The sequence below is a fragment of the Galendromus occidentalis genome, unplaced genomic scaffold, assembly GCF_000255335.2.
Source record: "Galendromus occidentalis unplaced genomic scaffold, Mocc_1.1 scf7180000077029, whole genome shotgun sequence".
NCBI classification, from domain to species: domain Eukaryota; kingdom Metazoa; phylum Arthropoda; class Arachnida; order Mesostigmata; family Phytoseiidae; genus Galendromus; species Galendromus occidentalis.
Window position 1 is genome coordinate 65,777 of NW_003805018.1, and position 14,730 is coordinate 80,506.

The following is a 14,730-nucleotide window of genomic DNA, read 5'->3' on the forward strand; positions in this document are numbered from 1 at the left end:
GCTGAATACACAGAATAATCGGGACACACATGTATGAACAGATAGATGGAAACTTTGACAGACACTTGAGTGTACCGGAATGTTCACGACCGCTACAGATTCGAGCGCCCAATTAGTCAGGTTCGACCACAGGTGAAGCAGAGGAATTGCTCTTCATGTGTCTTAGAGTAGCATATCTGTGGGCTGAAGGAGGATCTGCGCGTTCCGAGGAGCGATCGTTTGCAACAAACTTGAATTTGGAGCCTCGACGACGATCGTGAAGGATCCAAGGCCCTCCCTTACGGGTATCTGATTAAGCTCCTGTTTATATGGAAACGGAATATGATCCGCAATCTTGATTGTAGAGAAAGAAGTTAGGATAGTGATCATAGATCTTATTTGATGTTTCTCATAGCGACAGTCATCTGCGACTGCATGCGCACTACAGTGTGACCCGGGAGAAGGCTAATGGAGGAGTCGATTTGATGTTTATGGTTGATTGATGTGATTTGTTTGATTGCCGTTTCATGGGAATTCTCTTTCTTTTCTCCTTCCCCCTTCGTTGTTTCCCCTGCCTACATGACTACTCTGAGACCAAATTCTTTTGACAGTAATTAATGACGTTCTCATCAAGGTACTCTTGTTGTGTCTAGGTCAAGAACATGATCAGAAGTGAAACTCATCTGGCATTGATAAAATAAGCTCTCCAATAATTTCCAGACGCAGTAGATCTGAGTCACGGTGGATTGATTCCGATGTATTTCTGCTGGGTAGCTGCGTCGATGGATATCCTCCATCTCATAATATCTCGCTAGAGGTCTTGGAACTTGAATGAGTTCTGTTCAACGTCTTCGAGGTTCGGAAACTCCCCGAAGCTGCTCGTCTATCGAAAAAGATTGTGTCTTTGTGATGAGTTTAGTTTATCCTAGGTCCGACGGTCTAGTTCAACAATATCGACCAAAGGATGTTCTCGATGATGACTTTCGCAGATTGTGATAGAAGCCGCTCAATTTTCCATTAGACCAATTATAGTATTCCACCGGGACAGCTTTGCTGACCGTCCGGTGACTTAGTTAGTGCATAGACGTTCATTGAGGTCAGATCTTTCTATAAGACGTTGAGCCTCATCGAGAGGGAAGGACGACGAGAGTTGAATATAACAAGGGTGCGAATCCTTGACACGATCCAAACAAAATATGTTGTCGATGCGTGGTCATTGTTGTTCTCTTTTTTGGGTCAAGCTATGGGGGCTGTTTTTCTCCAACGCACGCCGTGGCTCCAGAACGACATCTCCCGACTCGGAGGATCGGATCGAATTGTCAGAGAGCTCAAAATGGAGTTCAGTCTCCGCTCAATCGAAGTTTTCCTGGATGTCGTCGAAGTGCGTGTGTCTGGCCATTGTATCATTCGATTGACCATGCCCATCGTCTACTGAGTTATCATAGGTTAATTGGGTATTCATGCCGTCTCCGATAAATAATTAATCTGTCATCGACGAACGATTCTCATGTTCGGATCGAGTTGCTCTAGCTCGGAGGTCGGTCGCGAGTCGTGACGAATCGGACCGGGCAGAGTTTGATAGATAAGTATGCCGGTTAAGTTTATTCCGAGGAGTATCATCGGTGTCCTTCGCTTTTCTTGTAGTATCCATCATCGTCGGTCCCCTGTGTGATGTTATCTGAGGGATTCACATGAAGATCTTCCCAGTCGAATTCCCGCATGTGTCTGATTCCGTGGTACTCGTTTCAACAGAATTAGCATTTTTGGTATCCTTATTGTTATTATTACTATTATCATCATTATTATTACCATTATTAGTCGTAGTGGTGGTAGTAATAGTAGTAGTAGTAGTATTAGTAGTATGTACGGTTAGGTTATTGGAGTGATGCAGTAGTATTAGTGGTGTTTGTGGATAAGGATAGATCGGTAGCAATAAGACCTACACGAGCCGTATTATCGGTCCATCCGAATGGCGCTAGTACCATTATCCTTATTTCCTCCAAGTCATCAAATCAATCATCGCGAATTCACGCATAGAGGTCCCACGTCAGTGCGGTCGAAGAGCCTCAAATCAAGAGGAAGAGTGATGACGACTTCGCTTTCGCAAGAGCAGCACGATACATCAGAGCAAAGGTTCGCAGGGCGGTGTCAAGCCAGATTAGCGTTGCGTCGTCGAAGATTCTCACTGCATTCGAGTAGACGGAAGGTTTTCGCGGCAGGTAGATCTTGGTTGTGTTCCTTCGCTACTCCCTACTATGCTCATCCTCCGACAAAAAGGCGAGGATGAACAGGAGTAGAACGCTCGTCTTGGTCCATGATTCCGTTCCGTCGGTGACGGTTGTTTTTGCTCAGCATCCCGTGGAGCGGTGCCTCATTATCTCCCTCCGGAAGCGAGGCTACTATTGCCTATCTCGGAAATCACGGGGGAGCTCCGTCCGAGCCACGATCTGCGAGGCGCTCAGTCTTGCCCGCGAAACACGTATGACTGACCGTCGTCGAGCTCTAATGGCTGAGTGCGTGACTCCTCTAGGCGGTAAGGGCAAGCCTCAGCTTTAAAGCGTCACCCACTATCGGTCCCCTAACTGCGCTAGCGTAGGCGGCGAATTTCTCGCTGTCTGGTGGTCACAAGAGACAATTATTTATCCGAAGATAGTCAACAGACTTTCCATGCAGCTTCTCAATATGGTGCACAGGCACAAGAAGACATGACCAATTCATGCTCCGGAGTACTCCCACCATAAATGATGTCCGCAGTTGTAGGGGTCAAAATTTCCGAATTCGCATGTTCATTCGACTCCGGAACCGAGTCCCTTCGCACGAGTCTCTCGAGTTACGCACGTGATTTACACTAATTCCGGATGTCGGCGGCGCGTGCAGGACTTATTAAGCATATTGAGCATCTCGGATCCAAAAGTGTGCTCGTGGAGCCTCAATTCCAAATGCGTGAGGCCTGGATCGCAGAATCGAAACTTGTAACTCGCTCGCTTCGGCAATCGGCTGTTACCACAGAAGATCGACCGGGCTACCACCTCTCGCGAATTATTTATTTGGAAGGACTTGGTTCGTCATCACCCATCCTTTCGCCGCTGCATCAAATTACAGCGACTGCGGTTTTCTGTCGTCTATTGGAATGTCTCAATGTTTCCGTCTAGTCTTCACGTGTCTCCTTCCGGACAGATGGCGGGAGGGACTCATACAGTTCCAAATAAATATTATGGCGTACTTAATTATATACATAGGGTTCATGTTATCCTTATCATGGACCTGCGTGGAACTCTCCGATATCTCCATCATACAGCCCCCTCCGCTACAAGGGCTTCCTGATTTGACGCTGATCTCTCATTTGATGAATCATGTCAACACGGAGGAGAGTCAAAATCATCGAACTTTGGACTCGATTCGAGCTCCTGTAGACTTTGCTCTCCACGCGCTACTGTTGTTGTTTTTGTTGCAAAATATTCAATGCCCAAATGATCGCAACTATGAAATATCTCCCTGTCTTGTGCAAGGATTCTTATTACCGAAAACGTACGATTCCATATCCGATCGAAATCAGTTCGTTGTTTCACTCCGCTCAAGAGAGACTACCATCACGAATCACGATGTTCGCCGAAGGAACTAGTCATTCTTTCGTTTTGAGTTTGGAAGGTGCTCCCTGCTAGTTACGTATGTCTCGGATGTTCAGAGAAATCATTCGAGTCTTCCGAGAGGATGTGGGTCACTTAGAGGAATTTTTGAGAGCTTCTTCCAGCCTTTTTGCAACAGCAACGATATAGAGGGAATCAAACTCAACTGATGAAAGAGCTCGAGCATATCAAATGTATGCCCGCACAGGGGAAAACTGCGCTTCGAACGAACGAACGTCGAGCCGAATTTACTCCCGCAAAATAATAACGACTTGATTGTGGCCGCCGCTCACTATGATCTCCCGAAATTCCGGCGCCATCGAAGGTCCGGCAATGTCGGATGGATGGGCCATGGTAGAATAATTGTCAGCGATCGTGACACGGTTGACGGATGTCTGCTTCGGCTCCCGTCGACATGAATCCTAGCCATCCTCTACTCCTCTTTCTTCATTTACTTCGATTGCACAATCTGTGATGACCGATCAGGACCCTCGATTAGGAGGGAACAAACTTATTGCATGAAAAACGGAGCAGTAATTCCAGGACGAGTTCTCAACGCCCACCAGAGTGGCTTTTTATTGCTGTGCGACATAGCAGAGCACGAGCAAGTATGGACCTTCAGGGGCTCAGTCAGACTTGCAGCGGACTGTCATGGTTCGAATTAGCTTTTCTGAGCGGCCACTTGTTCGGGCGTACCTCCTCCCATTTGGATTTTAGTAGATCAACAATAACGAAGAAAAAGGCTTCCCGTCTACCTGTCGACTCAATTAGCCGCTCCGGCCCTCCAATCAAATTCATTGAGGAATTTCGAAGGTCTGCCGGTGTCTAGTCGGCAGTTTTTGTCCGAATTTCGGACAGATCTCCTATCCCAGGCATTATTGCTGAATGTAATCGAAAATGTCAACTTCTTAAACTCATCAACTGAATGATCGATAGGTTCACACACACACTTTCTTGCTGATGATGACATTACGAGATGGGAAGAGGTGAGCCGGTCTCATGAGCGTTCGTCGGAAACAGGAATCAATGTCGGTTAACAAAGTGTTCTCCTTCTCAAGTGAGCCCCCGAAACGTCCCTCTGATGGCACCTTGTTTAGTAAAGGGGCTAAAATGATATCACGCATCGGCGTTGCTTATATCCGACATCAATGAAGCTCCGCCACGAGAAACATTACTCTCATTATCATGAGACCAGTCGCCATCGATGGCGAACTCGATGATCTCATGTAAGGGACATCGAACAGTTAAATTTTATGAAATCTGACGGCGACCGAGCAGAAACAGAGAGAGAGCGAGGGATGCTCCCTCTCAGAAATCTTCGTAGTTTTCTGTGATTGTTGTACTCTAACAGCTCGATTACGCGCACGAATACCCGCTCTAACTGTTTCGGTCCATCGCACACGTTTTCCCGATTCAGCAAAGCGGCCGCCGCACCGCCGCCGGCTGTAACTTCTGCGTCGGGTCCTCGCTTCCGGTCGAAACATTACCCGTATATATACGGCGAGCGTCGACTCGGGGCATTATGCCTCATTTTAGGTTAACGGGCTCTATATTGCAGCTGTTGATCGTCAACTCTTCCTCGATTCCAATTGTGAATTGTTCCTGCATCCGTTTCAAAGTTCCTCCGCTCGAAACCCAGAGACGACGTTCTGTACGGCGTACGGGCGCTTTCCGCCGTGGGCCGATTCTTTATACTGAAGTAAATGTTGTCTGATGCTAGTGGAAGACTTGCCAGAATCAAGGGTGAGTGTTTGTCTGTCAGTGTATGGGATTAGGAATCGGGTACGTGGCCCCAGTTGCTCGATTCGAATGGCACGCATTACAAAGGTATCGCAGGTTGAAGGCAACAAACTTACACAAATTCCCATTTGAATCCGTCCCCAGTGGGTCTCACCGAAAAAGGAAAATCATGAGATTAAATTCACCGCGAGGTCTACTCGCACCGAATACGGATCGAAATGTGGTTGAGAGCGCGGGATTCCTTCGAATCGAGAATCCTTGATCTCTCGGTGAGAGAAGACTCGAGAGATCTTCTGACGTCTGGAATATTACATGAAATCATCCCGCTCTTCACGCCCCGCCTCCACTCGGGGCAGAGTTTTCCAGAAGTATCCACCGTCGCTACATGGGCTATTCATCGGGAGTTTGATGCAGAGAGCTACAATTCTTTGATAAAAATATCGTATCGAGCTTCGCTTCAGTTGTTTGGTTCCTTCCCCAAGTACTTGCTTGAAATCTTCATACGCATCTGAATGATTGCGCATTTATCTATGTGTTGCATTGATAGCTTGGAGCTAATCATCGGAATGTTTTCGGAATGATAAAGATTGGCAATCCGGTATCATTGATCAAGGCAAGACATCCATACTTACGATCAAAATAATAGTACTCGGTATTTATAACAAGTGAGATAACGAGGATCTTATGGCAGCGACAGCAGCAATGCTGTGTCCTAATGATGTCCATCGTAGGCTTATGAAGAAGTTCCTCTAATTTGAAAAACCTCAGTTCTCGGGCTATCGAAGAGCCCGGTCTGATTGAGTGATCCTAGCGGGAAGCTCCGAGGGGGAAGCATTCCTTTCAATTGCTTGTGTTAACGATGTTCGTCAATATTAGGTATCTCGTTTTTTGTGTTCACCGAACGCGTTCGAAGTATCAAAAATCTCCGCCAATTCACAAGCCCATGTTCGTGGTGGACGTAGGGATTATACAAAAGTGACTGAAATATATCGGAGCCTAGAGTCGCTTCGATAGTCTGTTTGTGTGTTTGTCAGTCGTTTTGTTTTTTCTGTTTGGTCCTGGAATCTTTGAGTTTTGTCTAAATAGTCTTAGAAGTCTGTCTGTCGTCTGTGATCAGTATCGTGATTATCGAAATGATAATGGCTCTCATTAAAGTCTCGTATCTCGCAGACATATGTAGGTTGCATCACCATTGCGAAGTGTTGCTTCACTCCCTCATTTCGCTTGGGAACAGTGCTTTCGATCCTCACATTGAAACGCGTCATTCCGTCCACTCTTTCTATTGAAGTCGCAGCGCGCCTCTTCAATAATCGAGTCTATCTGATGTCTCCAGACACCAAAAGAAGAATGAGTCCTCTTGACCTATCTCGTTCGCTCGTGGGCTCCGAGACTCTTCCCGAGTTGTCGAATTCTCCAGTCTGCTGCCGATACAAGCTTGAGATACTGGCTCACGAAGACTCGCTCTTCGTACTCGAACGGTCAGTCGTCTCGTAATTTGGGATTGTTGGTACGTGGGAGCTCTGTGGCTTTTTCGAGGATCGACTCGCCCTCCCAACTCTGAAGGCGAGCCAATCGGCTTATGACAGCATTCTCTCATTCAAGCGATAGGAAAACCCCGCTGTCCGTAGCATAGACAGACTATGAGGCCATCACGAGGGGATTCCGCAAGCTCCGATGAAATGCATGAACGCTCCGAATCACGAATGGACGGGGTACGTTCCTCCATACGAAACCGCGGCCTTGAGCGGGGCATGTCTCAAATCAACTCGAATTAACAATTGGAGCGTTTTGTGTCTTCTCCTTTCTCATACTACGATCTCAGGCCGTGTGCGAATTCGCATATCCGCCCGCCTGTGCTTCCCTCACTCTGGTTGCTGATCAAATATTTCGGGTAATGCCCAAGGGACCGGTTGCGAGGAAGGGGTGAATTTCATGTGATTTTCTGTGGGTTATGAGTCCCTTCGTTTCCGTCGTTCTTCCAGTGTTCTCCGAGCTTCTTCGGACACGTCTGCCGAAAAGGAATCAGCGATTTCAGTGTGGTTAAAACTTCGTCCGAACTGCCTCTCGTCTCTTGTCGCAGTCCTCTGTTAACGGGACTTGGTATGCGGATCGCTCGAGTCCCATGACTCGGGTTCCCTGTCTTAAGCCTCAACAGTATCTTACCTCAATGCTGTCTAGAATATGCATACTTTGATATTGTTTGACCGTCTACATGTGAGCCATGCTTCGTATTTTTGTCTCCAGTGTGTTTGTGTTCTCCTACGTTAGCTTGTATCCTGAAAACTTCTGCAGTGTAGCTTTCAAGTGGCTGGCACCCGGTAAGGAAGATTCCCCCGGAACTCGAGCGTCACTCATTGGGGATCAGCGTATGAGTAATCGGATTTTGCTTTCTTCCTCCCTATACACGAGGAACGTCAAGGGCTCGCGCTGTATCGACTTCCATGTCTGGCGCTCCCTGGGTGTTCCATCCCTCTTAGAACTCGAAATCCTCCAGTCATTTGAATGACCGACTATTCGAAAAAAGATTCCCGTCAAGACTAGTAGTGATAGCATGATCACCTTTGATTAGTGGGAAAGGTAACACGTGGGTCTTCCGTAGCCAACTTCGCTCTCATCGTTTTGTGTGGGTTCTCTTCTCCGCCGAACTCATCATTGACCGAGATTTATGGACAGGATTTCCGGAGATCATTGAGATCATCCGGAGCTAGGAGCGGCTTACAGGCAGGCCTCTCAAAAACGTTTCGATCATCACGACTTAAAACGAGCGTGAGGATGGCAAATAGTAACGTTCGAGCCTGTCAACCGGAGCCGCCGTACCTAATGCAACGATATCGTAATTTGTATCGTTATATCCATTCATCTCAGTAATCATATAATATAAATAATCAGATGATGATAACGCGAATAGTATTATCATCACAATTACAGGTCTTTCGATTTGGATCGAATGATCAGCCGGCTGGCGAGGCAACACGTTTGGTTTCGCTAATCATTATAGCCGACATCACAAAGTCCTGCTCGGTTGTTGAAGTTCCCCTCATGCCTGTACAGAAGACCTTCGGTTGCATGGCAGGATGATGGATTTGTGCAACCTCTGCTTTTCTAATTCCGAAATTATAACGCTCCGTACTGACTAGCGCCGTATCATCGACCTAAGCTCCCTTCGGACTGATGAGTATAGAAATCGTCCCGATGCATGTGTTCGACGGGCTGTCTGAGGTCTCTCTATTTTCCGTCCTCAGCCGCCGCCGTCACTCCGCATGATCTTTCTTGGTATCTCTCGTGTACGAATAGGGGTTCCCGATCAGCGGCGGAGTCGGAAGCTCTCTGTGTCTAGAGATCGAATGACCGTTTTCGGTCTTCGGATCGATTCATAGAACAAAAGAGAACTCGGAGGAAGGGAGTCATTGATTACTTTCTGTGCGATAAAATTATTGCTATGATTCCATTGTGATGGTGCGGCGGCTGAGCGAGCGAACGGGTTTATTGGCTGACCGACCGACCGAATCGAGGAGACGGGAGCAGATAAACCAATCGATTGGCTCGCAAAACGCGTCCGGAGAAGATCTAAGTTCAGAATTACCGACGGTTCGCCATTCGTCCGCCCGCCGTTGCTATCGCAGCAGCCTCCCGCATGATGGTCGCAACGCTGTATTGTCTGCGCCCTTCAAAATACCTCGAGCCGGAACAAGACAGAAGTATTCCTTGTTAACTCTTAAGAAACAACATCAATTGATCAATCAATCTATCGATCAATCTACGAATTCATCGACTGAGCGGGCAAGCTTCCTTCCTGTTGACTTGGTACAACATTGATCGGTCATCTGCCATCAAACAAAACGAGCGTAATGTTGTCAACCACGTCATATCTGTCATTTCTCAGGACATCACTTTCGCCATCAAACATAGGTCGCCATCGTCTCGGTCGAACTTTTGTCGAATCCATCGACTAGAACTAGAACATTGCCTCCCGTAATCCGAGTCTGCTTCTTCTGCAAGCGCTCTTGTTTGGATCCTCCCGTATTTAGGCGAGATATCTGCCGACGGCGAAGTTTCCGCCTGCGGCGCGGCCTTTCTATTATCGTATGTATGTATGTATATGTCGTGAGAATCATCACCATCATCATCCCTGCCCGGAACAATTAGGGGAGTCGAGTTCCTCCGCTGCTTCATCAAATGAGAGCCAGCGTCCGTCCCTGAATGATTCCGAGCGCTATAATCATTCAAAATTTTGAATGAGTCGAAAACACACAAGGTGAATACAGCAGGAATATGAGCCGCATTCTTCTCCCCTCGTCTCTTCTATTTCAGATTGGATCAGATGAGCGCCAGACGGAGAGCAGAGATCGGCGAACAATCTCCCCCCTGGGTGTACTCGCCTAATGAGCGCATCAGCGATAGAGCGTAGATCCCTTTCTCATCCCGGATAGGCTGGGATGTGAAATGAAAGCAGCATCCGACGTCCGGATTCAGGACGATTCTTTGTGAACGGCAATCTTCGGAATCGTGTTGCCGAGAGGGGTTCCCCGTCCGTCACAAGCCTCTTTCCTACAGAGGTTCGCTGACGCCCACCTTGAGGCCTCAAACCTGCGCTGATACAAAATATATCATTAATGAGGGATTATCATATCAAGGACAGGCACTCGTGACCTCTTATGGAGATGAATCGATGGGGTCTGAAACACCCTTCGAGGCAGCGAAATTTCGCTGATCAGACCACAACCAAGTATGCAGCTTATTTTCCCTAGAGACCATAACAGGGAGGACGATTCTCTCGAGACATACTCACCCAAAATTCTACCTGATGCGACGATGATGTCTTTCGAACCCGAAACGGCTCTCGGAGAGCTCGAAACCGACTGATGATAGTCGCTTGAATGGGACTCCCCGCCCTCGAATTCGGGATCGATGCCCTAGAGACGAGTAGTCTAGGCAAATCGTTTCACCGCCCTGTCTGATTACTCTGATTTTGGTATGATGATGACGATTATGATGATGTCTCCGAAGCATTGTGGGTATGGGAGAAGTAGAGTAGTTGAAGTTGTTGAGACCGTAGCACTAGTATTGATAAGAGAAGCAGCAGTAGTATCTCTAGTTGAATGCAGTTATAGTCGTAGTAGTTGTAGCAGTAGTATCAGTAGGAGCTGTATTCGTGATAATGATAGTAGTTGTAGTGGTAGGAGTATTCGGGGTCGAAATTGCAGAAGTATCGATGTGTTCATGAATCGTGTCCTTTCTAGATGTCCTCTTCATCGTCACGGCTGGTCAAGTCCCTTTTTAAACCGCCTGACTCGCCAGCAGCACCTTATATCTGCGCGCCCTTTTGACAACGATCGCTGAAGAATGCGACAGCAGCAGCCTTGCCCAGGCGTTCCAGGTTCCATTTGGTGGCGTTTTGCGGCGTCGCCTCGCATGCAGCTCTCCGATCCAGTGGCGTATGTGAAAGGGTAGGCAGAGAAAGCGTGTTTCACGAATTTGACGTGAAAAAAAGACATTTCACGACAGCATTTCCAGCGGAGCACGCCATTCTCAAATAGTGAGTGTCGGAAATCGCCGATTTTTGGGCCAGAGGAGCTCTCAATATGTACCATGGTGTTTGCGAAGTCTCAAGTGACTCCCCATGTCGAGGCGACATTCGTCGAATCCGCCTCGCGCGCCTCTTGAGCTGGATACGCCACTGCTCCGATCAGATCGGCCGACCAGGGGTCTGCCGGGATCTTTCTCTTCACCAGCAACCAGGGGATGCCGATGTTCTGGGATTTAGAAGTTCTTCGATCAAGAGGCTACGGCCATTGACCGAAACAATCGGAGTGGTGCCTCGAATCGCCCTGACTCCTCGCTCGTCACGCCGACATCAATGAGAAATACAGGGGGGGAAGCGTGACTCGTTACCGATGGTAGCTCCCCGCCCCCGATCGTTCGTGTGACTTCTCTCGATGGTGGACCTCGTCTGATCTTCATCGTCGACCACGTGGGCAAGGTTTAACAATTCGTTCTTGAATTGACTTCCAGCATTCACCAGCCTCCATGGTTTGCATCTGACGGGGGAATGTCCGGAGTGATCTCGAAGATTCCATCAAATCGCCTCCTGGGCCTATGAGTTTTGTTTGTGGACGAATCTAGGTGCCTACGATGATGCTATCGTAAGTGTTGCTGCTGAAGTCGTTGCTGCTGCCGTCAAAATTCCGGAGTTCAGATGTTTAGTGGTAGCCGTTGGCGAACGCGGCGGCCATGAGGGGTCCCATGCTGACGGTCAGCGGGGGGAATCCAGACGGTTGCGGCGACGTTGCGGTCTGCACATAGCTGACTGCATTGTCCGTCGAAGTGGTGTAGAGATCCTGAATGGGTGTGGGACCCGGGCTCGTCGTGCTAGTAGCTCCACCGTGCCCGGTGGCGCCCGTGCCGGAACCAAACGTGCCCCGGCTCTGGGGGCCTGAACCATTCGCTGGCGAAGCAGGGGCAGCAGTGAAACTTTGTGGCCCGTAGCTGTTTATCACTGAAAGGATAATGATGTTTGCTTAGCGACTCTCTACAGAACTCTCGACTGGTATCTCTAGGTGCGTCACATACAGACGGGTCAACAAGCGAGCTCATCGGATCGAAGTTTCCCAAGCTGAAGCATGCTGTGGTTGCACTACATAGAGATTCCTCCCATCACTCGCGATCAGCCGATTTCATGAAGCTCGTTGAATGTCGTCCGGGATTTCAAAGCTCCGCGATTCGATGGAAGGAAGTACCGAAACTTTCGCATTCCTCCCCAGTCGCCTCCTTGGCCTGTGGGCACGAATCGGGTCAAAGAATGAGGTTTCCGGACTCCGTTTCCTCAAACTTGGATCGCCGAACAAGCCTCATTAAGGACACCGCGACGGAGCAGTGGTCATTCCCAAAGAGAGAGAGACAGACAGAGCTCCCGAGCGCATGGGCTCCCTTCGAGTGTTCGAGATGATCGCAAACCCTTATCAAGGATCATGCTCCGGCCTCTCGATTCACAGCTGAATCTCATTGATATTTATAATTACGCTTGGGGAAAATCGGATGTGATGGCGCGAACCCGTCTGATGTTCAGAATCGAAGAGGGCAGCGGGGGAAGGGCAATTGAAGCGGACACGACGACAGTACTAGCGATATCATCTTTCGGTGAGGGGCGGTGAACTTGAGAGTGGAATCATACGCTGTGCGCAGCAATAGTCCCTTCCAAAAAGCATTTTGAAGCTGATCTCGAGTTGCGGGTGGCTTGTATATCTCATGTCAACAACTCTATCGACGGATATTTGCAGCTGTTGCGTCCGCCATCTAGGGCCTGTGTCGCGCGAAAGAGCGACTCTCACTTGATGATCGCTCGAGCTTGCATCAATGATCGGCAGCGAGAAAGGAAGAAATGCCTCTACGAAGGCAGCACTAGGATTGGCGCGGAGAGACATCACAAACCAGAATATTAAGATCTACTAAACGAATCATATGCTGGATGAAATTGCAAACCGAGCTCTGTTTATCCGAGAGCCTCCTGAAATGGAGTTGGTGTATGAGCGATCATACGCGCGAACGAGCGGACCGACGACGAGGGATGATCGGGCTGCTAGGCTCTTCAATGCGAAACTGTTCTATTTTTTCGTTTGTATGGTCTCAATTCCGCCACAGGTTTCGCAGGCGAGAGACTCGGGAAGTATCATACGATGGGGACGATGACCATCAATCGGGCCAAAACGCCCGATGGAAGCGAATGCACTGCAATCTAGACAGTAGCTAAGTCACAGCAACCGGCGGCAATCGATTCTAAAGTAGCATAAGAGAGATCAATCGGATTCCGAAACATTCAGAAAACACATCAACACGTTTATCTAACGCGGGTGGTTGGCACTCGACAGGAGCTCGACGACAGTAAATACCTGATAATGCTTGAGTTAACAACGGTGGTGACGTTTGTTGTCCGTTAAGCTCCACTACAAGAGAAAGATTCCTAGTTACTGCTAGCTAGTCTACTGTTTGGGAAAAGCTAGCTCTCAGTCATGCTCTTGCAATAACCAACGTCATCTGAAGTCAATACTTCGAATACGACCATCAAAGTGGCATCGGGAGTCACCGATGACGGATAGCCAACCACTAGAGCTACTGCTAGATACTACAAAGTCTTGTCAACTCTATTGGTAGCATTGTATCACACGTCGATCGGCGAAGATGCTCCAACATGCTGCTCTGAGCTATTCCCCGAAGACATCATCAATCAGACGACCGCAGCAGCCATAGAGGAACGCAGACCTTTTTCTAGCCTTCCGAAAGAGCGCTCAGGTAGATGAGAGACGCCACCTCGACCCGATACTGGTTCACACGCGATTCAATGCGGAAGTATGATGTATCAGTCACTCTCCTTGAGGATTTCCGCTATGCACCGGAGTTTGCATTCCGAGCCTTTGCTACGGAGTATTGACAGACGCTGGTGAGAGCATATCGCATTCGCGTGGAAGCCTTATCTTGCATGGCTTGCGCGAACGCGGCGAATAATGTTAGCGTCTCGATATCGAAGGGAGTCATCTTCTCACGTCTCCCAGTCATGACATCGCGATTTCTAAATTGTTTGACGCAGTTCGGCTCGAATCATTCCAAAGGTTACCACTCGAAGCCGTTTCGCAAGAGAGACAACGGGACGACGACACCACCGTCGGTCGATCCGGTCCGACGAGATGATTGACTCGCGAGAGATCGCTTGCTCGTAGTATCTTCGTCTGAAAGACGCGGTAGCCGCTCTCAAATCAGAATATTCCGCTCCGGTCATCGTCCTTCACTCGGTCGCTGGCCGGCGATGATCACAAGATTATGGCTTGAACCTCATAGCCTGGGCCCTTCACGATCGGAGGATTCCCCTTATCGCATGTGCAGCCGGAAACCCAATGGATCTCCTCTCAGGATGCTCTACGTTTCTGAGCGACTTGCTCTGACAGGAACATGCCGAAAACGAGCCAGGACGTATCAAGCTTTCTCTCGGGCTGGGGGCGAAGTGGGGTCAATCATAATAGATTCTGTAGGTGGCTGGAAGCTCGGAACGATGATTCGCCCCTTCCTTCAGTCATAAGTAGAGCTGCGAAGTTCAGGCACTAAAAAGTCGAAGAAAAGGCAGGCAAAAAGGCACCCAAAAAGACCGGAATAGGCACTGAAAATGGGCAAAATAGGCATAAAAGGCAGGTGTTTTGCCATCGAAATCACTTCAATTGGCTCCGATTCGGTGATCCCTCCCCCAGTTTAGAGCTCTATCCAGTTTACGGAATGACACAACGCCTTCCGGGGGAGGAATTCCGTTCAGTGTTATCGCGCAACCACGTTCTGAACTCCCGAACACCATGATTTTTCCAAAGCACGCTTATCTCGACCGAGGGGTGTATCAGAATCAGCA

General features: G+C 48.6%; 1 protein-coding gene across 1 annotated transcript in view; it reads right to left on the reverse strand.

The window, feature by feature from the left end:
- Positions 1 to 11,545: 11,545 nt before the first annotated feature.
- LOC100904026 (RNA-binding protein Musashi homolog Rbp6) overlaps positions 11,546 to 14,730 on the reverse strand; it is a 45,560-nt gene continuing 42,375 nt past the window's right edge. Inside the window, exons 13-14 of the mRNA XM_029110682.1 lie at positions 13,232 to 13,285; positions 11,546 to 11,721 (exon numbers count right to left, since the gene is read on the reverse strand). Coding sequence (XP_028966515.1) covers positions 11,546 to 11,721; positions 13,232 to 13,285 — 230 coding nt within the window. The remainder of the gene's footprint in view (positions 11,722 to 13,231; positions 13,286 to 14,730) is intronic.